The following is a 27,056-nucleotide window of genomic DNA, read 5'->3' on the forward strand; positions in this document are numbered from 1 at the left end:
TCTCATTTCCCCTTCAAATGAGAGAATGCCCTCCCGTCACTCAAAGTCACAGATAAAGCATCAATACCAACCAGTTTGGGTGTTTGATTTCCTTTTACCTGGCCGGCGACCGCTAAAGCAACTCCACTGCCACCATCTTTTAGATTTATGACCACCATGACAAGGCTGAAAGTTTGATGTCTGTTATATGGCGCTGGGCCGTATGAAGGTTGTTTACTAAAAACATGATAGAGGCCGGATCGAGACGGCAGGCTGCACAGGGACAAGCACAGAGCAGTGACTGGCATGGTGCAGGACCATAGGCCTCAAAGGCCATTACCCCTGCCTGCTAATGAGGGCGCAGGGAGGACACCTACGGAGCCTGCCCTCCTGATGGAACTGGCCTGTGGGCTCTGGATGGTTTCAGTCCTCGTGTCAATTATCCATCTGCTGAGAGACGGGTATCGCCACTCATGCAGAGCTAGTTCAGGGAGGGAAAGAGTGAGAAGTAGTCAATGGAGGGAGGTGGAGGAAGAGATGGGGAGGAGGAAGGAGAGAGAGAGAGAAATGGAGGGACGGAGAGGAAAGCTTCTTGGCACACAGAGAAGTAAACTAGGGGATAGCAGTTTAGCCTCAGCTGGCTAGTTGCAAAGTTTCTCCTTTCTATTCTGCTTCAGTGGTTTTGATATTTGTCTTCCCTGACTGTATTCTACTGCAAGACATAACTGTAAAGTACAATAAGGCATACATTTGGATTGGATTGTAACATGCTGAGTCGGTGGTTTGATCCTAAGTGCACATAATAATAAACATGCAACACTCTTGTTGATGTATAGCTGAGCCTCTCTGAGCCATCCAGTACCATATCTGGTAATGTAACATGGCCCCCTAACACTACATGGGATCCTATCAGCACTCTTCATTTTGCTTAGTGCTGACAGGCATGTTTAAGTCCGCCAGGGTTAGCCCCCATGCCACACCGCCACACCGCTGTTCAGCGCCCAATCCTCTTACAGCTTCTGTGGACAGATTACCATTAGCACATCCAATCCTTTTTCATTCTCCCCATGCTACATTTTCACTCTTTCCCAGAATCCCCATAGTTCTGAAAACACCTCTTGAAAACATACCAAAGAGATGTGGTAAAGAAGAAGCCGAACTTAACGCCCCCGTATTAAACTCTAGCTACACGATGAACCTGTGGACAGAAGGAAGAGATCTAACATCTATCATCGGGGGGAAATGAGTGGATTATTGCATACAGAGAGACGCCCACGGAATCCATGCGTTCTCTCTGGAGTGGATATGGAGTCATGTTTAAGCAGTCCCTTAGTTTCATAATACATCACAGTCCATGACTCTGTACACAGAGGAGGAGGGGTAGAAACCCTTTTCATCGTGACTGATAATCTTGCTCTCCTCCAGACAGATATATTGCAGTCTATGGATGACTGTTTTGCACTGGCATACCAGCCAGATCTGTTCTTCCTAAATGTGCAGTGAATGATAATGTTCTAGCATGTTGTTTGGTCTGTATTGTGTGTATTCTGGGAAAGAGTGGAGATGTATTATGTGTGTAAAACTCTACATGCACTGTAGATGACCCAGGTCCGTCCTGCTTTTTGTTGTCCAACAGGAGTTTGCAGCCCTGACCAAAGAGCTGAATGTCTGCAGGGAGAATCTGCTGGAGAAGGAGGAGGAGATCTCCGAACTCAAGGCTGAGAGGAACAACACCAGGGTGAGGGTCACACACACACACACACACAGAGATACACACTCACTCAGATACGGAGAAACACACACACAAGCATGTGTTGCCACAGGTCCGATCTATGAGTCTGGGTGCTCTGCCAGGAGGGGTTTCAATATTGCCATCTAGTCTCATCACTGGAGAGAGAGAAGAGGTCTGGAGAATAAGGAAAGTCATTTTCACTCTCTCACTCATCATTATCACCTTGAATTCTCAGCAGGGTACAGGCCTGCACCAAGACTTTTAATAGTCTTTCTCGAGGAGGTTTTAAAGTTCATAATTAAATCTTAAAAGCTATGCACATGCAATCAGTGGAGTTGGGTGCTGGACAACTATATTAACTGATTGCTGTGTATTTTAACAGAAGTGAACGCTGTAAGGCACTGTGGATTTACATTTATTTGCCGTGTGTACAGGCTTAGGGCACTTGCAAGTAAATGTGAGCAGACTGTAAACCAGTTTAAGGTAGGACAGGATGAGAGACAATCGAAGAGAGAGTGTTGCTTATTATTATTCTGACCGGGTGTCGGCTTAGGTAGAGCTGAGGCCAATGTGTTCGTTCTCTGATTGATTAAACGGAAAGTAAGCATCTCAGCTTGCTAGTGAGCGTGTGTCTGTCTGTTACCGGAGGTTACAGTCTACTGGCAGCCCTTCAGACATCTACTCAAGGACGGATGGCAGAGGCCCTCTCAACTACCCTTCAGCTGATTTCAAGACCACTCTGTCTGCATGTTCTTCTCTGAGTTCAGGTATAGGCTAGAAAGTCAGACAGCTATGCCCCGTCAGATACCTGCCTGGTGTACTACCTGTAGTTGCTTTCGGGTAGTGTCGTAGTAGTAGTAGTTGTAAAGCACAGGCTTAAATCACGGGGTTGAACGTGTACAAAACAATTTCACAACAACTAGTGTGTCATCTATAATCCACTCATTTCATTCTGAGATGCCATGTAGAAATGGCTCCCATACAACCATAATAATTGACTGAGAATCATAACACGAGAGATTGGTGATTAGTTTTTTTGTAGGTCTCTTTGGTTTCATAACGTCCCCAGTCTGAACTCTGTCTGTATCTGGTGGTGTTACACATCCACATGATCCAACCCCAGCTGCAGGCGACGTCACAGAGTTGTAGAAGCTTAGCTTAGCTTTGCGTTGACACTGTGGTTTACGATGCTCTCAAGATACAGGTCAGTGTTCCCGTGCCCAGGAAGACTCCACAGCAGATATTATTGCCTCTTCTCACATCATTAGCTTGTGTTTAATTCCCATAAGGACAGCCCTGAAAGGGAACCATCAGGAGAGCAGAGAGCACCATAATAACTGCTTGATCCTCCTTCCCAGGCTAGCATTAGCATTGTAGCATTGCACCATGATATGTAGTGGGGGGCGTTGCCGGCCACTAGACTCAGCTATGCAGTCTCACTTTGAAACCTTACTCTGTAGTTGTGCATTGTGTGCTAAAGATCAATAAATATTCTTCCCTCTTTCTCCATCTCTCTCTCTCTCCATCTTTCTCACTATCTCTCTCCATCCTTCTCTTTCTCTATTTATCTCTCACTGTCTATCTCTCCCTTCTTTCTCTCGTCTCCGTCTCCAATTCTCATTATTGTCGACTCATCCCGTCCCAATTTCAAAGGAAGTCTTCTCCCCCAGCCCTCCCGCTCTGTCCTTGGGCCACATTCCACCAGCAATTGATTGGGCACGGCACCTAGAAAGCCCTAGCGACTAGCTAACCACATTAGCATAATCTCTTTGTGTGCTGTCCAGAGGGTTCCAATTTGTATAGAGTGCCTTTATTGTTCCCAGCTCCATAATTGATTTGCTCATGGCTCATGCTATTACACTCTGAGCCTACTGTTCTCTGCCCCCCCTAAATGAACAGTTGACAGGTACAGGGCTCAAAATAGCTTATCAGCTTTGATAGAGACATGGCAGAAAGACCTTTATTGAGTTCCAACAGAAAGGGCAGTTACCGAATGTATCACTCGTTATTGTAATGAGGATCATAACAATGACTTTGATGAAGATGACAATAACAACCACGATGACGGTGATGACGACAGTAATGACTGTGATCTTAACGCTCTTCTGTCCTCCCTGCCTCTCCAGCTCCTCCTTGAGCACCTGGAGTGCCTGGTCTCCAGACACGAGCGCTCTCTGCGGATGACCGTGGTCAAGCGGCAGGCCCAGTCTCCCTCGGGAGTGTCCAGCGAGGTGGAGGTCCTGAAAGCCCTGAAGTCCCTGTTTGAGCACCACAAGGCTCTAGACGAGAAGGTGGGGACCACGCTGCAACAACACAAGCACCCAACTATGGAATACATAATCAGTTATCCGAATATCATACTGGTTCTCTTCTACTCCATTCGATGTCCCATTTTTTCTGGACGGATAGAATTTCAGATTGCAGTTTAGACCTGGGCTGACTGAGAGAGCTGGCTCAGTTTGGGTTGATGACAGCACAAGGAGATAGACGGCACTGTCATCACAATGGCCTCCCAGTTTTTGCTCGAGCCGTTGTTCTGCCATTAAACCCCTTCCCCTCCCACTTTCCCTCCGTCCTCTGCTCCCCCTGGCCCCAAAGCCTGTTGATTTACGACCCTAGCCCTCGGTGGCGTATCGCCCTGGGATCCACCCAGCCCCCACGTCAGCAGCCTCCATCAGTTACAACGCCTCTCGCATGGCGGGCCGTTCAGGGGAATAAAGCCCTTTTGATTCATGGGACGCTTTCCGCCACTGCGTCGGTCGGTCGGAGGGCGGATCGTCCTGCAGAGGGCCCTGGCTAGCCTGTAATCCCAGGCTCAGCATCCTCGGAGGTCTGCGATCCTATTGGGCCACAGGATGGCGTGTCGGCCACACGAGTAATTGCTCCATCAGTACCGCAACAAATACATGAACACAGGGAGGGGAAGAGAGGGAGTCATGAATTTCATTCCCTTCAGTGGAAGTGAGGGGAGGGGGAAAACCTGGCGTGTGTGTGTGGGGGGGGAGGGGGGGGTCTCTCCTTCCAGAAAAGCGTGCTTTTAAAAGCGATGAAAGCCCCCGGCCCTGGACAGTAGCTGAGCGGGAGCTTCAAAGGAGACATAAAGTGTTATTGTACGGCCGAGTTGTTGAGGAAGAGGAGACGAGGCGAGGGGAAGGAAGCAAGGGAAGGAGGTGAGGGGAGGAGGCGAGGGAAGGAGGCGAGGGGAGGAGGCGAGGGAAGGAGGCAAGAGCTGCTGTCTGGTCTCTCACTAGCGGCCTGTTCTATCTGGTAGCCTGACATGGTCTGGTGGGGCTGGGATGACATGTTAGGGGGATGATGGGAGAGCTGGCTATCAAAGCCAATGCATCCCTAAGTTGTCACACTCACAGACCATCCTTGAAATACACCCATCCACTAAATACTGTACATAGTGTGCCAACGTCATGTAATCTCATCATAGTAATGTATTCACTTGGCAGACACTTTGAACCTGTGACGTCTTGATCTGGGGTCAAATGCTCTACCACTGACGTTTGCAAAAAAAGACAGACTCTGACATTATTCATGTTTGTGTTGTTTTACTCCAAGGTGAGAGAGAGACTACGGGTGTCGCTAGAGCGGGTCTCTGCCTTGGAGGAGGAGCTGACCGCAGCCAATCAGGAGGTGAGATTCGGATTTACATTCATTTGCATTACTGTCATCTGGTCTGCTTTCCAACTGAAAGGATATGGATTGATGTGGAAAATCCCCCATCCTTTTCTCCCGTGTGTGTGTTCTGTGTCAATCAATGAAGAAGATTAGATGAAGGAAGGGAGTGATGAAACGTCTTTATTTACACACATGACAGCAGATTAAAAGCAATTAAAAGCCATCCATCAAGGGAGGAATCAAATTACATTGTGACTGTCAGATCCAAGAGGCCATCTCCTGGTTAGGGTGCACTTGTTCTGCTTCCCAAAAGGGCCACACGACACCACATGACGGGGAGGGGGGGGGTGGGGCGTGGCATTGACAGATGAGAGCTGTGCTCGTGGCATTAGCAGGTTCACCCCCCCCCCCCCCCTTCTCGGCCCTCTTCCTGCCAGGCCTGTGCCAGCGCAGGTCTGCCAGTCCAGATGGTCGTGTTCCAGCTGAGCGAGACCCTCAGGCTGCCTCACCACGGGAGGCATGCCAGCCCTTTTCCCCTGCCCTACACCCAAGAGGTAGATTGGGGGGGGGGGGGAGGGTGGAGAAGGAGGGAGAAGATGGAGGGAGGAGAAGGAGGGAGGGATAGATACATGGGGTAGACAAGGGGGGGGGGGGGACAAAAGGCACGCCTGACAGAGAGGGAGTCAGCTGAAGAGATGGAAATAAAGTGAGAATCAATGTTGAATATTAGCACGGAAGATGAAAGCGAGAGAGACAGGATGGATAGAGCACATGGAGAGGGGAGAGGGACGGTGGGAGAACACACGGCAGGCTGAAGGAGACCCGGAGAGCAGGAAGGAAGGATGGTTTGCCTGAGTTTCTCCTTGCCATTTCTGAGCTAGGTAATGACACCCTGTGTGTGTGTGGAGGGGGAAGGGGGGTTCTGGCTGATCAAAGCACAACTTGGATGAGGTGAAAATGAGCATGAGAGGAGGTCGGGGTTGGAGGGGAGGGAGAAGGAAGACGTGTGGCAAAAAAATGGGGCGAAGGAAAAGAGAAAGAGGGAGAGAGAAAGCTAGACAGGGAAAGCGGCCAGAAGGGAGAAAGTCTGCTTTTTACAAGAAAACCCACACATGTTAATTTTCTACGATAAACACCCTCCACTTTCACCTCTCCAATGTCATAGGCTGATATGCCCACGTAGGGACGAATCAAGACTAAGTAAGATGGATTACCTTATCAAGAGAGGGGAACATGTGATGGTTTCTGAAGTCTGAGGTGTTTGGTGTCTTGTGAAGTCCTCCAGTTCACTAGTTAGGGAAATTCCAGGGTGTGACCCACCTTGTACATGGAAAAACACCTGCTTCCACTTGAAAGCCAATGGGTTTTTTGTGCATGTGTGTACTTGTGTGTGTGTGTTTCTGTGTGTGTGCATGCCCTTGTGTGTACCCTGTGTGTCTGCTTGCTGGTGTTTCGGTGTGATTGATCTTAATTCAAACACATTGCACCAGGGAACAGCGTTCTCCAGGCCTCACTTTAACAATATCTATCTTCCTCACGCGCTCGCACACCGCTCCCTCGCCACATGTCCCTCCAATCTCTTCTCCTCACCTTCAACAGTCCTGATGGAGAAGGATGAAGGCTTGGTGAAGGAGGGCCGTTTGAAAGGCCGTCTGAGGCCCTCTCCTTTATGCGCCAGCCAAACACAGTCTCTCTCTCCCTCTTTCTCTCTCTACCTCTCTCTCCCCCTCTCTGGTTCTGTGTGTCTCTCTTTCGTTCTGTCTCTCTCTCTTTCGTTCCTTCCTTTCTCATGGTGCCTCAGATGCTGGGCTTTGATGACTCCAGATGAACGACATCAAAGGGAGCACTTTCATTTTGCTTCTGGAAACTCCTCATTTTTCTAATTTGAGAGCAAGAGAGACAGCGAGTATGAGGATGGCATCTATTATTTGTTCTGTGGCTACGTGTGTGCGTGTGTGTGTGTGTGTGTGTGTGTGTGTGTGTGTGTGTGTGTGTGTGTGTGTAAGAAAGGAGACAAACAGAACACCACAGTTTGATCTAAATAAGAGAAATGACAGAGTATTCCTTATGCTCCCTGAAAACATAGGGAGTCTTAATTGCGCTCATAAATTGACAGAGGGAGTGTTGGGTGAGAGACAGCATGCAACAGCAGGCAAGTTTAGTGTCTGCCTGTGCAATATCTTGCCAAAAATAACATTAAGTTCAGGATGACTTCATGTAAAGTAAATCCCAGTCATTTTAATCAATTGCCCCTGACCCTCTTTCCCCTATGTGCATGTAGATTTCTACTGTAGGTGTTGTTAACATGGTGTCTTTTTCAGCACTATGTAGAGCCAGGGTATGCCTGTTTCCAGGAGCATTTAAAAATGTAATAGTTTGAAGCTAGTCTTGGTAATAGGCACTTGTGTCAGTCTTAATGGTTAGCATACAACTGAAGCCTTTCCCTGGTCTCAAAGTCAGGGAGGTTTGTTGCAGATGCAACAACTTGCTTACAAAACAATGACACACAAGCTCCTCAGTTTTTTGCTGTCAGGCAGTGTCTAAATAATTCTGTCCAACTGCTTGAATAAATGTTTTGCGCTGTCCAGTTTTGAAGACAATTACTCCTTACTATTTCGACTATTCCCTACCATTTCTCTCTCTCTCAATCTGTCTCTCTTCCTATCTCTGAAAGTAATAATCACACATTGCTGTGGAGGAAAACCCTAATTACGCTTGCCGCCTGTAACCCCTGGCAACATGGTTGTTGGACTGTACGCCAGATGGTGCAGGTGATAAAGAATGGAAGACGAGGTCGGCTGAGCAGGATAATGATAATCATCGTGACAAGACCTGTGCACGCACACTAAACATGGCTTCACGCCGTGTTCCGGAAATTCCGCTACTAACTTTAATGAGGATTTGCAGTGTGAAAGGGTGTGTTGCGTAAGGAGTACCCACTTGAAAACATACCGTGCGTGTGTGTCTGCGTGTGTCAATGTATGCGTGCGGTCAAGTGTGTGTGTGTGTGTACATAATAGTCACGCAACAGGAGAATGTGAATGATGATGATCCGATGGATCGAAGTGGATGTTTGCAGACGTGGTGCTGCAGTGCCACGGCCTCCCGCTCCAGTGCTGAGGTTTGTCTGCTTCCTCTGTGGGCCCCACAGATCGTGGCCTTACGGGAGCAGAATGCCCACATCCAGAGGAAGGTGGCTTCGGGAGACGGCAGCGAGGACTCGCTGGAGGGCAGCGATGCCGGACAGAAGGTCCATGGCAAGGTGGGCCTGCCTCTCATCTTTCTCTCCTCTCTCTGGTTCACTATAGTGTACCATGCAGGTTACCATTTAATGACCTTGTATGTCAATGTTGAAATGGTACCATACCTACCCTCTTTAAAAGTCCTTTGGCTAGTCAAACAGGCATCTTTAAGGACATCCACAGTCAGCTTACTTTAATTGCTATGACCACATTATGCAGCAGACCCCATATATCTGCATACATCTGAATACTAAATGCCCTTGGATTAACTGAAAACCCAGATACACGACAGTAATTCATCTCAACCCTTCATGATTAGGAGGGCAAGAAAGACACCTCTCGGTGGCTGGAAGCCTTCTCGTTCCCCGAGCTCTCCTCTTTAGGATGCAGATGGCACGGAGACTGTCTACGTGAAATGGTGCAACAACATAGAAGAAGGGGATCAATGTAAATTGGATTTGGGAGTGTAGATCCCCTCTGTTTTGGGATGTGGGTTGAGTACCGGGGGTTGTGGATGAGCAGTTTCTGTGTCTAGAGAAGGAGAGGAGGGAGGGAAGGCAAGGAGAGGCTGCATCATTCAGCCTGACTGGGCTCTGTTTACTGTCACTCTCTTTGCTAGAAAGGGTGTGTGTGTGTGTGTGTGTGTTTGCTAGTCACTCACTGTTGACAAGCTAGGTGCGGCAGGCTGCCTTTTAAAGTGCCTTCCAGAGGATATGACACAAATAATCTGCAGGGTCACTTCTCACCACTTCTCAGCTCTCACCTCCTCTTCGGTGGTCCTTTGAGAGCCTTTGACTAGAGTCCCCTGCTTGTCACTCAGGCGAGTGACAGGTAGAACAGAGACTACATTACCCATGTAGCATCACTCCCTGGAGAGTGGAGTCAGATCTTCCTGCGGATGCAGTCAGAAAGCTGGGGCTTGTAGTTTTACTCTCTGGATCAACATCTACGTTCTGAACCTGGCACAAGGTGTTCTATAAAGATTGAACAATTGTAGTGAGACTAAGGTGTTTAAAAACACAAGATAGTTATTCACAAGCGTTTTAAACCTGCCACGGGTCTCTGATTGGATTCAACAAAGCCTATGTAAAGAAAAGAATAGTAATAGTCCAACGTAATAAATGTGTCAGTATTAAACGTGCCATCAGTCCTGGGCTAGGCTGAATGTTGCCGTGCCAGATGGGTTCTCTTTGCCAGCAAGCTCCTAAATAACTCCCCCACATGTTCTTATTGGACATCCACAGCAGCATAACTCTTTTCCTTTGGAGAAAGCTACAGGATAAATCCTCATAGTTATAACAGCGGTGTTCAAATCAGAGGTCGGATTGAGAGATCCTTTATCAAGGAGTGAATCATCGATCACAGGCAGCATGGAGGGAGGAGGGAGAGACGGAGAGAGAAAGGATGAGGGACATAGATTGAGGAATACAGTTTGTGCCCCTTATGCAAGCCAAGGAGTTTTGATATTTACTGCAAGTCATTCCTCACAGGAGGCACCCTTAATAGAATGCTAATAAAGTTGTTTTTGATGTTGTGTTCCTGCCTGCGGTCCCTCATGCAGAATGTATAATCCTAAACCTTGGATCTCTCTCATACTCTCTACCTCATCCCTCTCTCTCTCTCTCTCTCTCTCTCTCTCTCTCTCTCTCTCTCTCTCTCTCTCTCTCTCTCTCTCTCTCTCTCTCTCTCTCTCTCTCTCTCTCTCTCTCTCTTGCCCCCTCTCTCTTCCCCTAATCAACCTCATGCAGAGATACCTGCAAACTATGCAGAGTCAGAACAAACTTGCCATATTCATAGTCATATTCCTAATACAGACGGCCACACTAGTGTAGAAGTCTGGGGGACGCTGTAGTCCCTCTGTCAGCCCCCTCTGTGTCTTTGTCTCTGTCCAGATCCACAATGAGGTGTTAAAGTCCCAGCCTGTTTATCTGCACTGCTCTCTCTCTCTCTCTCTCTCTCTCTCTCTCTCTCTCTCTCTCTCTCTCTCTCTCTCTCTCTCTCTCTCTCTCCCTGTCTCTCTCCCTGTCTCTCTCCCTGTCTCTCTCTCTCTGTCTCTCTCTCTCTCTCTCTCTCCCTGTCTCTCTCTCTCTCTCTCTCCCTGTCTCTGTCCATGTCAGTTTGTCCCTAAACACCAATGTTCCCTCACTGAATGAATTGAAGTCTCTCTGGGATACATTAGCTCTGCCATTTGACACTTTTTGCCCCACAACTGTACACTCACATGGACATGGTTTACTTGGACCAGAAGTACCAGGTCAGCTGAAAAGTAGAGATGGCTGAAATCAGAACCCCCTCCTGGAATATCTCCTTAACCAGCAACAACTCTGTTGCTCAGTGGCCAGTTGACTAGCAGCAAAGTATGTAGTACATAACTGTTAATATATATATGGGTATTGATCTGGGGAAGAGCCTTTCCCCATGGAGATCAAAATGTCAGTTTCACATCCACCTCTGTACGTTGCATCCAAATACATACCATGAAATACATTACAAATGAACCTAAACGCTAAATGGATCCATGATTCTAATCTGCTCCCCAGCGGCTGTCTAATGGCTCCATGGAGTCGGCCCACGAGGCCAGCCAGGTGGTGGAGCTCCAGGATCTGCTGGAGAAGCAGAACTACGAGCTGGCCCAGATGAAGGAGCGCATGTCCTCACTGTCGTCGCGCGTCTCCGAGGTGGAGCAGGAGCTGGAGACGGCTCGCAAGGACCTCAGCAAGTCAGAGGAGATGAGCAACAAGTACCAGAGGGACATCAGAGAGGTGAGAGCCTACCTGGGCCTGCGCACACACACACACACGCTCACACACACACAAATCAGGAGACAGGAATGCCAGGAAAACATCAAAGGAGTGGGAGTGTGCACAGGTATACACTGGTGTGAAAACACACACACCAACACAGGAGACACACACACACACAGACACTGGATGCTGAGGTACATGAATGCCCCTGGGTGACATCCAAGACTGGTAACAGTTATATAACCAGCTGGTACACATCACACACACATTCACACACACACACACAGACACATTAATACACACACTCAATTTCATCTCAAACCACAAAATATAGTGTCCGCATTTCTCTGTAATGGCCTTTGGAACTATATTTAAAAATCAAGCTTGTCAGATGCATTGAAAATGATAGTTGATAAGAGTGTGAAATGATCTCACTCCCCTTATAGTAATGACCTCAGCAGCACTTGTCTGTAAAATAGACCTGCCATGATGGCAACCCATCATTATGAGCACAGTCATTAACTTGTAATCTTAAGACACGTTTTAAGAGTTGTCAGGCTGGGAAATTTGTGGAAAATCACAAATTGATGTACAAAGTTGTTGATGTTCCAACTGCTTTTGTGTGTGTGTGCGTGCTTATACGTGTGTGCGTGTGTGAATGTGTGTGTGTGTGCATGCCTGCGTGTGTGTCCCTGCAGGCCATGTGTCAGAAGGAGGACATGGAGGAGCGTATTGTCACCCTGGAGAAGCGCTACCTCAGCGCCCAGCGAGAATCCACCTCCCTGCACGACATCAGTGACAAGCTGGAGAACGAGCTAGCCAATAAGGAGGCCTTCCTCCGACAGGTAGGCCCCACTCACTACCAATATATTTGACAAACATATACATGTAGGTCTTGGTGTTCTAGAACCAAAGTACACTGTGAATAACTGTGTCCTGGCGTGGCCTCAGTAGGGAGGATATTCTACCAGTATGTCCATCCTCCAGGAGCATCATACAGGACTGCCTTGCACTGAATCATGACAATTATCATAACTTAAATGGTGGGTTTCTCAAGAGGCAGGTGGGTCTGGCTACTGAGACTTAATGGGAAGCGAGGTAGACATGCTGTGAATAGCTCCCATAACAGCGATCTGAAAGAGAGCACCTTGACATGGCCTGACATAGAGGAGATGGGAACCATTGTATTCAGGGTTAGGAATTTTGATTGGATGAAATCTGTTGAATAACTGTGATCATCCTCATACTGGAGATGTTTCTCAAATCTTAAAGGGAATTGCAAAGGGGAATTGCAAAAAAACTGGTAAAATGCCAGCTGGGATGTAGGAAGATTGCTTTTATAATATTGTCATGCTTAATTACATATACACGGACACACACACATAATTATGCCATGTTAGGCAGAAACTACCAAACTCACAATGTACAATAAGTAATTTCCTCTGTGCAATAATCAGAAGGTACATTGTTAGTTTGTCCTTGGTATGGGTTGTGGCCCTCTATCCCTGTTCCGGCTCACCCAGAGCTGGACCCCAGGCACGACAGACTACCTCTGAGCCCCAACCAGAAAGAAATGACACCCCATTTAGCATCCTCCCCAGAGCCCTCCAAAATAACCCTCAAACCCCCTCCAGATATAGCTCTAGACTCTAGCTCTAGCCCTTACTTGTTGCTGTTCCAGCAGTCTTGCCCCCGGGGTCTGGTTGCTGGCGTTTGATGATAAGCCTCCCAGGGATGATGTGGGAAGATGGAGGGATGGAGGACGGGATGAGGGAGTGATGGAGTGAAGGAGGAAGATGGGGGGTGTGTCTGAAACCTTGCTATGTGTTTCCCAAGCCAGAGGGACTTGATAAGACCCACACAGTATACCAGAGAGCCGTGTTCCAGGCCCTGTGCCACCCCCTGTGCCCACCCAACCCACGAATGTCTAATTATTGCATATTGGGCTGCCAGGGCCAAAGCTCCAGGGACCTGGGCATCTGTCGCTGATGGAGAAGGCTGCCAGGAAGCCTGGAAATAGAGCAGCTCCGAAGAAAAGTCATGCTCACTGAGTGACTGTGTGTGAAAGGGCACCCACTGTGTGGCCTGACAGATATTTGACAATGCTTCTGTGCTCTGGTATGTTTCCTCGATGCTTGTTTGTGCGTATGTGTATTTATATGTGTGTGCGTGTGTGTCTGTTTGTGTGTGTGTGCGTGCGTGTGTGTGTGCGTGTGTGCGTGTGTGTGTGTGTGTGTGCGTGTGTGCGTGTGTGTGTGTGTGTGTGTAGATGGAGGAGAAGAACAGGCAGCTGCAGGAGCGATTGGAGCTGGCAGAGCAGAAGCTGCAGCAGACCATGAGGAAGGCTGAGACTCTGCCAGAGGTGGAGGCTGAGCTGGCTCAGAGGATAGCAGCCCTCACCAAGGTAACACACACACACACGTGTAAGCACGCCCACACGACCACCTGAGCACACACACAAGCATAGACACATACAGACACACACACACACATACACATAAACCAGCACGCATACACAGGGGTTACAATCACACAAATACACCTGCAATATACTGTGTATATATATATCACCTCTGACTACTGGATGTCATCCTCTCCTCTCCTATGGTCCTGTAGTTTGAATCAATCTCCGTCTCCTCTCCTGACGATTATCACTCTGTCATGAAAGCTAAACTCCCAGACATGAACTCCATTCTTAGGACTGTATTCCCACAGGAGCACACAGCAGCACAGCTATGATGGCTAGCCACAGCAGAACACCCGGGATTTCTGTCTTGCCCATGGTGTTGTTAGGATTTCCGGAGCTGTTGTTTGGAGGGTTTTGGATGGTGGGGCTATTTGGTTCTCTCTTGTGTCTGTTAGCAGTGTGGGGAAGCTGCGGGACCCACCTGGACATGGCTGGTCTGTAGACAAACTGCTGCAGCTCTCCATCCCTGCTCTCTCTCTGTCTCGCAGTCTCACTGTCTTTCTTTCTCTCTCTCTCTTTCTGTCTCTCTTTCACTCTCTCTCGCTCTCTCTCTCTCTTGCTGTACTCTCTCTCATTATCTCTCTTTCTCTCACTCTCTCTGTCTCTCTCACTGCTCTCTTTCTTTCACTCTCTCTATCTCTCTCTCCCCACCGGCCTCCCTCCATCTCTGCTCCAGTTCCTTGTCTGCTGAGTTCTGGTTTGGGGGATCTAGAGGCTTTGGCTTGTTTTTGTTGCCCGTGTATTGTTTGCATGTGTTGCCATCCATTGCTGCTAAACATGGCTGCCTATGTGTCCCCCCCTCCCCCCACGTCTTGTGTGTGTGGTGCCCCCTGCAGGCAGAAGAGCGCCATGGCAGCATTGAGGAGCGCATGAGGCACTTGGAGGGCCAGCTGGAGGAGAAGAACCAGGAGCTACTTAGAGTGAGTCACACCCAGGGAGAGCTATGCTAAGCAACGCAAGGCTCTGCTACACTAGGCTAGACTACAAGCCACCTGTTCACTCTCCATGGGTTGATTAGCATGTTGGCTAGGCCAAAGAAGGCTGTCATTGACATGACCTCACAGAGTGAACAGGGTTTAAAGAGAATGGCATTCTGCTTGAGACATGTTCTGCACAGTAAAGAATAAGAGTTCTTGAGGTAGCCTTGAGGTCCTAAGTCACTGTCGTGTGTATTTTGTGCAAAACTCAGGCTCGACAGAGAGAAAAGATGAACGAGGAGCACAACAAGCGTCTGTCGGACACAGTGGATAGACTTCTCACCGAGTCCAACGAACGATTGCAGCTCCACCTCAAAGAGAGAATGGCGGCTCTAGAGGAAAAGGTCCACATGGCCCCCAAGTCAATACACACCGGTCAATAACATGTCCCTCTGATTTCTTTAAGGAAACAGCTATAGATTTCCTGTCAACGGTGCCTTTTTCTCTTTCAGAATGTTTTAATACAAGACTCTGAGGGTTATAGGAAACAGTTGGAGGATTCAATCCATGAAAAAGTAGGTCAAACTGATTTCAAATGACTTTTTGGTACCCCGCCACACGTCTATACACACACACACTGTAATTTTTACATTTTGCATGAGGTTGACTTAACAAAGTGCTTTTTAATAGTGAGATAATGATGTGAGTGTTGGGAGCGAGCTTCATTTTTCACAAACCCCCGAACACTGATTATTCACACGCTTTGCTCTGGTGTAGATAATGACATTCAGAACTAGCTCTGGTTTTAAACCGGCCCGCAATGGGTAGCGTCATTGCTTTAAACTGTCAAATTGTACCGTTGAGGTGTTATGAGCAGAGGTGTTGATGAGACCCACTGCTTCCTGTTTCCTCCAGACTCACCTGGCGGATGACATGGAGAAGCTCAGGCTGGAGCTGGACCAGTTCAGACTGAGAGCAGGCTCCCTCACGGACCCCACCCTGTCACGGTGCGCTCCGTGTGTGTGTCTGCTACTGAAGACATCACACAGATTGTACCACATAGGGATCTAGTAAGCAAGCACTGCCCCTAACTAGAGGAGTTGTGTCTCTCTGTGTGTGTGTGTGGTTTTGTGAGCGTGCTTGCAGATCTCACCTGGACACGTCGGCAGAGTTGCGGTTCTCCCTAGGCTCCCTGGCTGACACCCAGTCGGACCACTACCGCTCGGCTAAGGTGATCCGCCGGTCCAGGAGAGGTCGCATGGGCCTGCGACGTGACGAGACCAAGGTCACAACCGTCACCTCCTAGGAGGCTAAGTCTCTCACACTCTCTTTCTTTCTCTCTCTTTTTTTCTCTCTCTTTCTCTGTCACTGCCACTGTATTATGGGCAGTCATTGTGCTGTTCTGTGCAGTTTAATTAAGTTTAACTGTCGAGTTTACACAGTTTATAGCTTGAGTGCACCGCTGCATTTTAACAGTAACTTATATAACTTAAAGGAGCTTTCGTTACTTGAGAGGCTTGCAAGTTTACTTACAAACTTCTTAACAGGTTTGTTGAAATACTTTTGGGGCATAACAAGAGCAAGTCATGGCTCATTACCTCTGCTAATGCTAAAAGCAAATTACCCCCAAAATGTACATACTCCCAATGTCACTAAAAACCTAAAAATCTATGCATTATAGAAAGTATAAATCTAAAAGTGCTCAACAGCATGTATAGTATCGGAGTTCCAGTCCAGCTTCTTCCATGGCAGTTTGCCCAGGATTTACTTCAGCATCAGCATGCAGAGTCTGGATACTGTCCTGGTTACTGTGGTCTTGATAACCAAACTCATGTCATGGCTCTCTCCTCATCCCTCTCCCCCCCATCCTCCCACTGATAGGCCAAATCCCTTGGCGAGCACGAGTGGCGCTCGCAGCAGCTCGGGGTTCTGGGTAGCCACCAGTTCGAGAGCGAGATGTCGGACATGTCGGACATGGACGATGACGACCGGGAGACCCTGTTCAGCTCCATGGATCTGCTGTCCCCTGGGGGCCACTCGGACGCTCAGACCCTCGCCATGATGCTGCAGGAGCAGCTGGACGCCATCAACAAAGAGATAAGGTAGCTGGGAAACACCGTCAACATGTTAGGGCGCTGTATTCGGTCACTTCCTACAATCACATCAATCTATAGTAAACCTAGTTTTCTTACCTTGCCAGTCGTTTTTCATAATGCATGTTGAGGTATGAATATGCACTGGCGTGTATGCGTAAAGTCTTTTCTTTTATTAGCGAGATTAGTGGTTAATATACCTTTCATCAGCTTTCCTTCATTCCTAGCACAGTCCTTTGAGAAAGCAGCCCCTGTATTTGCCAGTGAGAATGGTCAAGATTTAGCTTGTGATAATAAGTCCTAATAGTGATGGTCTTATCTAATTAGGGTGCTAGCTGCACTGCATGGACATGGCTAATGAGCTGACTTGACTCCTGTTATCTCCTCAGCTCTACAGTGTATGTAAGAGCCTCTATATCTGACTAGCGCAGCTACAACCACCTGACCTACCTCTCGCTATCTTTCCGTTTCCCTCTCTTCCTGCCTCTCTCTTTCTCTCATCTATCTCTTTCTCTCTGTCTCTTTGTTTCACAATCTTATCTTTCTCTTCCCAAACTCACTGTTTTATTCTCGCTTTCTCTATCTCTGTATGTCTCGCACGCTCTCTGTCTCTCTGTCTCTCTCACTCTCTCACTCTCTCTCTCTCTCTCTCTCTCTCTCTCTCTCTCACTCTCTCTCTCTCTTTCTCTCTCTCTCTGTCTCTCTCTCTCCCTCTCTCTCTCTCTCTCTCTCTCTCTGTCTCTCTGTCTCCCAGGCTCATCCAGGAGGAGAAGGAGTCCACGGAGCTCCGTGCGGAGGAGATAGAGAACCGCGTGGCCAGCGTCAGCCTGGAGGGCCTCAACCTGGCCCGCATGCACCACCCCGGGGCCTGCATCACCGCCTCAGCCACCGCCTCCTCCCTGGCTAGCTCCTCCCCCCCCAGTGGACACTCTACCCCCAAACTGGACCCCCGCAGCCCGGCCCGGGACATGGAGCGCATGGGCGTGATGACCCTGGTACAGTACAGCGGCATGCTATTGGGATGTGGGGTAGATTGATTCATAATGCACCATGTGGGTTTATTAGGCAACATTAACTTGAATCTCATTGTATTTATTCATTCAGCTGACACGTTTATGCAAATCAACAAATAATATACAAATAATACAAATAGTGCATATTAGTCAACACAGCAGATAATCTAGGACCATATACAGCAGATAATACAGCCCAGTATATTATAGTTTCTGTATGATTGTGTCCTATCCATAGGATTACAGCTCTGAATCCCTTACCCTTCTCTTGTTCCGTATGTCCCATCATGTAGGCTGTCTGACCGGCTCTGACATGGTGTACAGGTTTATTTGATGGAGAGAATGACCAAAGATGACCCTGCTTGTACCAGAGTACATTTACATCACATTGCATTACATTTTATATATTTAGCAGAAGCTTCTAAATCGCAGCTGTTGTGGAACCCATTTCACAATTTGATTATTATCATTGGTTGTTATTTAGGGTATTGTATTCGTTTAGTTTCATTGTTTTTGGGGCACCAGGGACACACCTCACTCGGGCAGCATGAGGCTGGTAATTAGGGTAAGAGCCTGCAGCTGGCTAGGAGCAGATATGTTTTTTTTTACCAGGCAAGAGAAAGACAGAGCAGGTTAGACGGAGTTAGACGGATATAACTCTGTTTTTTGTTTGTTGTATCATTGGATTAAACCTACTGAAAAGCTGAGTCTGTTTGGACATTGATCCAGTCTTAGATGATGCATTTGTGACTTTGATAGTAGTAGAACTTTGATTTAATACACAGCTACTAAGAGACAGCTCTGACTCTTTGCATAACAGCCACTTGAAAAAGTGGCCAAATTATTGGCTTTCCATCAATGTGATTAATATTATGTTTGACGCTCTTTGATGGATTTAATTGATTATCTATGCGGTTGGGTTTGGTCACTCAAGCCTCATGTATGGAGATTTTGTTTGCTTTGTTATATAGATTTTATTTTTTGAGCTGGTTTCTAATTATATTATAAATTCTAGTTGACCTTTCTGTTCTCTTTCTGAGGTCAAATGTACGTCTGGTGTTCAGAAGGGATAAGAAATGAACAAAACAAGCTTTGTGCCCCTGTTGGCTCTCAGTAAGCCCAGGTGTTAAAATGGTTGGAGATCCCACTGGCCTTCCCTGATCTGATCAGTGAACTGCTCTGTGCACCACATACACTAGAGGATTGCCTACCCCTCTTCCTCCCTTTGTCTTTCCCTCTCTCTCTATGGCTGACAGCACACTGACCTAGGGCTTTTTCCCTCCAGATGTTGTTGCCGTGGGGATTTCTTACTACTCTGTGATAGCTGTGCTAAAAATATTCAAATCCAGCTCAATCCGCCCGACAGAGCAGTGCTGGTGTGTTCAAGGGTCCCCTGCACCCATGGGTACATGAGCAATGAGCTGGTGATCGTATTGATCCACAAAATGAATAGCGGTGCCAGGGGATGGTTTTGTTTACAAATCACTCACGTTCTGTAGTATTGATCCTGGTCTGAAAATCCGTAATTGATGGGTCTTGTGTCTTCCCTGATGACACATAATACGGTTATTATAGAGCTAGTAGGCTCGTATTCTCTGTGTACAGCAGGTGTGTCAATGTAAACCCGTTTACACTCTGATTGACTCATCTGTGTGTGTGTGTGTACGCGTGTGTGTGTGCGCACCTCACAGCCAAGTGACCTGAGGAAACACAGAAGAAAGGTATGTTTTGAACCTTGCAACACAGACTCCTATCCTTTAGACTCTAGATAGGAAATGATCTGATAGATGAATATATTGTTAGATAACTGTCTCAGATAGAGAATAGCACCATAGCCATGACATACTGTTGTGAAATAGGCTTGCGCTGACGTCGAGAAATGATTAATATTTCAAAAATGAACATTTCAAAAGCTATCAGAGAGTATCAGTGTGTATATTATTCATATGTTAAGCAGTGAGACGTCACTGTTGTAGTCTAATGCTGACCCCGTTCCTCACCCTCACCTGGAAACCCTCCTCCTCCTTCTCCAGATAGCATCGGTGGATGAAGATGGCCGCGAGGACAAGGCCACCATCAAGTGTGAGACGTCCCCCCCCTCCACGCCGCGGACCGTGCGCATGACACACACGTTGCCGGCTTCTTCGCACAATGACGCACGAGGGTACGTACCAACACACACACACACGTGTGCTACACACGTAGAGGGGTGACATGTCTTGTTTTCATAAACTTGTGTTGTAAGATTGCTGTCTCGTCACTTGTTGAGTTCTAGCGTGTGGGGGCCATTGTGTGAAATACAGCATATCCAATTTGTATGCGTCATGTGTGGGGTACAGTGTGTGTGTGTGGTATACTGTGTTGATGCTCTGCTGTGTGTCCAGGATGGCTGCGTCCCTGGAGGCTGAGGCCAGTGCTCTGAGCAGCGTGGCCAGCAGTCAGGACTCCCTCCACAAGCAGCCTAAGAAGAAAGGCATCAAATCCTCCATCGGACGGCTCTTTGGCAAGAAGGAGAAGGGCAGGCTTGCTCACCTGCAACACAGGGAAGCTGTGGGGCCGGGCCAAGGTACCCAACACCACCACCTCCCTCTTTGATTTCTGTGTTCTAGATTCAAATTCTGAGCTGTATTCAAACCGTAGATATTCTTTAGAGGGCCCAGTGTTGCATTTTCTTCTCCTCAAGTACTGTGTGTGTGTAGATGTGTGATGTGATTTAGGCTTAGGTGTTGGTACAGGTCAGGATTAGGTGTTGGTACAGGTCAGGATTAATAGACACTTAATAGACAGCTAGACTTCCATTAACTACATGAGTCAGTCGCTCAATTTCTCTGCTTGTTCCTCTCTCTCTGCTCTCTCTCTGCTCTCTCTCTGCTCTCTCTCTGCTCTCTCTCTGCCTCCCCTCACAGCGATCATATCCGACCCAGACATGGTGGGACAGGACATGGCCATGAGCAAGTTAGGGACCCAGGCGGAGAAGGACCGCCGGCTGAAAAAGAAGTAAGCTCCCACATCCTCCTCCCTCTCTCCTCACCCACACGCTGCCTGCTGGGGTAGAACCTCCCACTGTGTGCTTCTAGCAGGCAGCACTCTGACTGGCTCATCTCACAGCCAGCCCCACAGAGGTCAGGTCTGACTGGCTCATCTCACAGCCAGCCTCACAGAGGTCAGGTCTGGGTTAGTGGACACACACACACACACACATACCAGGAATAGCTAACCCTTCAGAATCATCTCTATAGCTAGCTCAAGCAGCTTTGCAGTATACCGTACTGTAGAAACCTTTTCACTTGATCTGACCTCCGACCCTCCTATATTGGAGTCAGGGTTGGTTTCCTGTTGTTATCCATCACTGCCTCCAGTGTGAAAGCCTGCCTGGGTCTGGATCCAGGCCCTGCCAACCTCATAGGCTCCTGCAGAGGCAGAAATCGATAGAGACCAGCCTGCAGAAACAGGCGTGTAGAGAGGGGCAGAATAGAGCGATCACCCCCAACTAAATACAAGGACTCAGCCCAAGCCAGACTATTGATCAGGGGCGGGCTCTAGTCATCTCACACACTGGTGTGGTGTCACTGTGGGCTCCTAGAATTTTTCTAGAAGCCACATCTTGAAAGGCCTTTTACACTGTAGATTCATTGAATGTTTGGGGCTAGACTGAAAGGTTCATCCAAATCCAATTTTTTTTGAACAGGGATGTCATGAGTGCTACATGAGGGATACATACCTCTGCATGCATGTGTGCGTGTGTGTTTGCGGTGCCAACGTGATCGCGCTTTCCAATAAGAGAGCATTCGGTCATCCCCACTAACAACCTTGCCTCCATGACAGTTGATCCGTAGAAGGTATTGTACCTGTCGATGTGTTTTTTTTATTTATTTCTGTCGCACTGCAACTGACCTCCAGAGACGATCTCTCCAGGAATCAGGCCGCCTTGCATTTTGGTGCCTCCTGTCCCACGCATGCTACTGCCTTCTGCCTGCAGGACTTTACATCTCAGCCTCTCGATCCATAATGGCTGGTTCACTGTCCATGTGATGCGTGCGTGCGTGGTGCACAGACACTTGGATGATGAGGAATGTGTCGACGTGAGGATTGAGTGTTCGCAGCGGTGTCTTGCCTCGTTTGCGGTGCATTTTCTCTCGGCTGCACGCAGTGTGTTGAAGACGGCATTAACCTGATCACAACCAATGTCTCTCACTCGCTAACGAGCTGTGTTCTCTGACTAGTGAATGTAATGGTCTGTGCGGAAGAATCTTCTGAGAATTGTCTGTCTTGTAGATTTTGTGACGTGTATTGCTTGCTGTGGAGCAGAGGATACTCCTGGTAGTGACTATGGTGTGCGTGTGTGTGTTTGGGAGGCTGGGTAATGAACGTTTTAAGCTTATTTACCATTAACATGTGTGTAATTTTGTCTCCCGTCACTCTCTCCTTTCTCCCTCATTCTTTCTCTCTCTCTCCCTTTCTCCTGCTCTCTCTCTCTCTCGCTCTCTCCCTTATTCCCTCTCTTCCTTTCCCCCCCTCATCATCCTCTGACTCTAAACAAGCGGGTAAGTTGTGTGAGGGCATGTGACCCCTCTCCCCCCCCCCCCCCCCGGGGTATTTCTCCATTTGTCAGAGCCGTGCCCTGTCTGTCATATCTGTCCGTCTGTCCATCTGTCTGTCTGTCCTCCCTTAAAGACCGGTGCCAAGGCTGCTGTGTATCTCTATCACTCTGTCCCATGTGGCCGTTCAATAATCCCTCGCTTTCTTTTCTTTTTACCGTTTCTACGACGTTTTCTCCCTTCCAGCTGACTGGCAGCTGCTTCCATGGCTGGACAAAGAATGTTGGTCGATGTGGCCGATTGTTTTTCACCTGGAATGTTCAAATACTTCCTCTCCCTGTGGGTGTGGGTGTGGGTGCGTGTGTGTTTTAAATAACCAGCTTCAACACCTGGTTATGGATCATCAGATTTTTTCGTTTGATTCGTCATAACTGTTTCCTTCCCTTCCCAGCTATGTTCAGTGGATGTGACTCATGTGTTGGCCTGAGCTGAACATATAACTTACCCCTGTGTATTGATGAGGCTGTGAAGGCAATATTCCTCCTCTCCAGCCAAAACAACCTCTTATTGAATCGATCGGGAAATGAAGGCTTTGTACTCTATGTATTCTGTTTCCTGTCCAAGTGCCCTTTCGTTGCACTGAGGCCTTCATCTTTGTTAGACTGTACTGTGTGCGGGGGGGGGGGGGGGGCTGATGTAGCTAGCTCCTTGTCCATCTGCCAAGTTCTGATAACGGTATATGCGAGGACTTGCTTCTGGGTTCTGACTCCCTGAGAACCTAGTCACTCACTGATTAGAAGCCTTTGAGTGTTCTGTACATTTACTGTATGTGTTCTGTGTGCATGTGGGTGGTGTGCGTCCATATTGATCACTGAACCCTTTTAGATACTGCTTGGCACAATAAGGTTTATGTGTTCATTGTCATAAGGAAGTTCCACACACTGTGTCTCAGTATCTCCCCACTACAGCATGCCTGGTGGCTAACTGTACCATGAGGTTCATCTCCACTCTAGACAGGACATGATGTACAGCACACGCTCATGTTCACACTCGCACGCATTCTCCTCCACACATACATGATCTCTCTGTCTTTATTTCACTTTTGCACACACACCCACCCACCCACATCACCAGCGTCACATCGGGGCTTTTCAGCCCGTTCATCAGTTCTGTCTCACTCAGCCTAGCAGAGTGCTAGCTTTAGGAGAATCAGCATATTACAAACAGCTCCAGCAGCCCTACAGTGTGAGGACTGCATCTACTCTACTCCTCTCTCTCTCTCTCTGTCTCTCTCTGTCTATCTCTCTCTCTCTCTCTATAAGGTGTAGTTTACTTTGAGCTGAGTAGGCCAGAGCATGTGCTTAGCACAGCTCAGCTTGGTGCTGCGCAGTGCGACACGCCTCTCTGCCATTTTAGTTATGAGCACCCGAAGACAGACAAACAGAATGAATCCCTATCACACATGGTTGAAAGACTAGAGAGGATGTTCAGCAGTGTAAAAGGGTGTTAAACAGCTATCCTTTGTCAGGATATAGACTGGAAATGTATCTGGACATTTGTAGCAAGTACAGGTCCATTGCTTCTTCGTCTCTTCCCTAGCGGTCTAACCTAAATATAGGACTGTTCAAAATCTTACAGTTCAATATGAATCCTAAACCTATGTTTACCAACATTCTAAACAATTGAATAGCCTCACACACTAAAGGACCGACTAGCTGGCTGTTAGCGCTGCAGTGTGGAGGGAGGAGCAGCCTCGTAGGGTTATGAAGTCGTGGTGTTCAAAGATAGATGGATGATAGCAGAGTGCCCTTTCCTGAGCTCTAGGAGCCTGAGCTGCTCCGAGAGAGATAAGATGGTACAGTGTAGCCTACAGTACACACGACTGCACTCGGTACACTAGAGACAATAGCAGTGCCTTGTGGAAGTAGAGGTGTGTGTGTGTGTGTGTGTGTGTGTGTGTGTGTGTGTGTGTGTGTGTGTGTGTGTGTGTGTGTGTGTGTGTGTGTGTGTGTGTGTGTGTGTGTGTGAGACAGTCAGGATTGAATTCTTGTGAATGTGTGTGTGTGTGTGTACAGTATGCTAACAGAATGCTTCTGTCCCCTCCTTCAGGCACGAGCTATTGGAGGAGGCCAGGAGAAAGGGCTTACCCTTTGCCCAGTGGGACGGCCCTACCGTGGTGGCCTGGCTAGAGGTAGGTGCTTCACTAGTCTGACCTGCGCCAGGTTCCATCCTTTATTACCTTTTGTTCTGTGTAGATCAGACATGCCTGGGAAGCACAAGACATGCTCTTCAGAGTTTCTGAAAGCGCAACCTTCCTTTCTTCCCATTGTTTTTGTGGAGACTCTGACCTTAGTTGGTTGCTAGCTTTGTAAAAACAGAAGAGAGTAGAAAGGAAATTACCGGTACCATATTTATAGAATTTGGACCACGGAGAGCTCCAAGGTTTAAGTTCATGGTTTATGGTTCATGTCCTGTGAGGGTCTTACTCGCACACGCTGCACATATGTCAGCCAATCAAGCGTGAAAACTATTCTTCCCTGCCCTTTGACCTTTATGTTTCCAGTGAATTATAGCACACCTCAGTCGGCCGAGTCTCTCACTGGCTTAATGGTCCGTTACTTTTCAATTAAGTTATTTTTCAAATCACGGTGAGCAGGCATTTAATCAAAACACCACTGTTAATGAATGGCAAATTACACCAGACTTCTTACATAAGCCACCCACTACCGTGGTGTAATTACAACAGGGAACCCAATAAAGCATTGTCAACACATAACCAGCGCTCACTACTTTGGTTGCTAGTGCTTTTGTGTGTCTGTGTGACTGTTCAACCCCTTCTCAGTTTGTCCCATACACACGTTAGATACCAGTCCTGATGTCCATGTATCTGTAGGCCTCTGCGCTCAGTGCTGAAGGGACGGTGTTTTCCATAGTTCACCTCTGGCCACATCACATGACCCTCTAATGGTCCAATAACTTCCAGACATTATGCTAGTCTTTAGCCTCCCTAGAGATTGAAAGACCTTGAAAGGCCTTGAAAACACAAAAAAATATTGTATTTACTTTGTAAACGTCCGAGTGCACTCATTGATTTCTATATTTGTAATCTCTTTTACAATGTCAGTCACCAGCATGAAATAAATAAGGGGAAGTACTTCACAGTAAAAGCCATAGATAAAGCCATTACTGCCCCCTGCTGTTTATTCATAGGTTATTCTAAAACATGTTCCACCCACAATTAACAAGAAATCATAGAATAAGTGCAAGCTTCCGTCTCCTCCAATAATGGAGAGTCAGCCAACCTGTTTGACCTTTGCCTCCTCTCCTGTGTTAGTTGTGGCTGGGCATGCCGGCCTGGTACGTGGCGGCGTGTCGCGCCAACGTGAAAAGCGGCGCCATCATGTCGGCGCTGTCAGACACGGAGATCCAGAGGGAGATCGGCATCAGCAACCCCCTGCACCGCCTCAAGCTGCGCCTGGCCATCCAGGAGATGGTGTCCCTCACCAGCCCCTCCGCACCACCCACCTCCCGAACCGTGAGTGTTCGATGACACACACAGACACACGCTTTCAGGCATGAACAAAGACCCATACAAACAGACAGTGCGGTTTGAGTGTTCAGAACGCTGCACTTATGAGTGAGATACTTAGCACGCTCACTATTCTGTGCCCCTTCACAACTTGGACTTGCCATGGTAACTGGTTAAGGCTTTTGAGCAGCCAGCTGTGCCTTAAAAGAAGATTCTGGACTTGATTAAATGTGTCATTGATTTTGTATAGACTCAAGAAGTTAGCCCCTAAACTAAGCCACATCCCTTATGCTAATTGAACACACACACACATTCCACAGACCGCTCATGCGCGGATGTAATCAGACACCCTCGCGAACATCCTAGACCCACATTTCACTATCCTTTAGTGGGCACAGCACTTTCCCCTCCCACTCCCCTCCCCTCCTCACCAAGGCCGTCCCAGAACAACTCGCCCACTTAAACACCTCATGAATCTTTCATCGGAGAGTGTGTGACTCCATAGCCCTCTCTCTCTGCCCAGGCAGCCCCCCTGGTGTGACGGGGGGGGGGGGGCTGTCGACCTCCATAAGCCCAAACGTCCCTCCAGTTAACACTCATGTCTAATCGACCCTGTAGACTGAGGGAAGTGTCTAACTGGCAGAAAATTGACAGGAAGTGAAGGAGGCGGGGTAGGGTTGGGGGGCGATATTTAACCCGCTTCACTCCTGACTGCTCTACCTCCTGTTATCCAATACTGAGGGAGTGAGTGAGGCGCCGACGGTGCTGTGTCTCTAACAGGGTTGGAAGCAGATACAGTGGCAGCGGTAGTAGTAGCCATGCCTTGGGAGAGCTGCTCTCTATCTAGGTCACACCCGTCTGATCATGGGTTACGGAGCTGCAATCACCACAGCTAAAATTAGATTTGCCAGATTAGGGGGAGGTCATCATGTCGTAGATGGAGGGTAACCAAATGAGGTCGGACAGAGGCGGATGTTTAGGCTTGCAAACACACACTTGCAGGTGGAGTCTCGTCTACTTTTGATTCACTAATCACCTACTGCACTAGGTGCCATGTGCTGTCTTGCATGGTAAACGTAGTCTTTCTTGTTGTGTGTTTGCTGTTGCTGTGCACTTTCAGTGAGATAACCAGTCCTCTTGTGCTGTTCTGTGCTGTGCTCGTGTGTTTGTTGATT

General features: G+C 48.0%; 1 protein-coding gene across 1 annotated transcript in view; it reads left to right on the top strand.

Moving 5' to 3' along the window:
- The window catches only part of ppfia2 (PTPRF interacting protein alpha 2), a 105,196-nt gene that overhangs the window by 72,935 nt on the left and 5,205 nt on the right, over positions 1-27,056 (top strand). The window contains exons 3-22 of the mRNA XM_047022729.1: positions 1,616-1,717; positions 3,838-4,002; positions 5,279-5,353; positions 8,490-8,600; positions 11,121-11,342; positions 12,023-12,169; positions 13,594-13,728; positions 14,628-14,711; positions 14,981-15,112; positions 15,221-15,283; positions 15,624-15,715; positions 15,855-15,993; positions 16,590-16,810; positions 17,556-17,796; positions 19,506-19,535; positions 19,848-19,978; positions 20,199-20,380; positions 20,721-20,811; positions 24,462-24,543; positions 25,687-25,887. Of these exons, the coding sequence (XP_046878685.1) occupies positions 1,616-1,717; positions 3,838-4,002; positions 5,279-5,353; positions 8,490-8,600; positions 11,121-11,342; positions 12,023-12,169; positions 13,594-13,728; positions 14,628-14,711; positions 14,981-15,112; positions 15,221-15,283; positions 15,624-15,715; positions 15,855-15,993; positions 16,590-16,810; positions 17,556-17,796; positions 19,506-19,535; positions 19,848-19,978; positions 20,199-20,380; positions 20,721-20,811; positions 24,462-24,543; positions 25,687-25,887 (2,646 nt within the window). The remainder of the gene's footprint in view (positions 1-1,615; positions 1,718-3,837; positions 4,003-5,278; positions 5,354-8,489; positions 8,601-11,120; positions 11,343-12,022; positions 12,170-13,593; positions 13,729-14,627; positions 14,712-14,980; positions 15,113-15,220; positions 15,284-15,623; positions 15,716-15,854; positions 15,994-16,589; positions 16,811-17,555; positions 17,797-19,505; positions 19,536-19,847; positions 19,979-20,198; positions 20,381-20,720; positions 20,812-24,461; positions 24,544-25,686; positions 25,888-27,056) is intronic.

The sequence above is a fragment of the Hypomesus transpacificus genome, chromosome 7 (genome assembly GCF_021917145.1).
Source record: "Hypomesus transpacificus isolate Combined female chromosome 7, fHypTra1, whole genome shotgun sequence".
In the NCBI taxonomy this organism is placed as follows: domain Eukaryota; kingdom Metazoa; phylum Chordata; class Actinopteri; order Osmeriformes; family Osmeridae; genus Hypomesus; species Hypomesus transpacificus.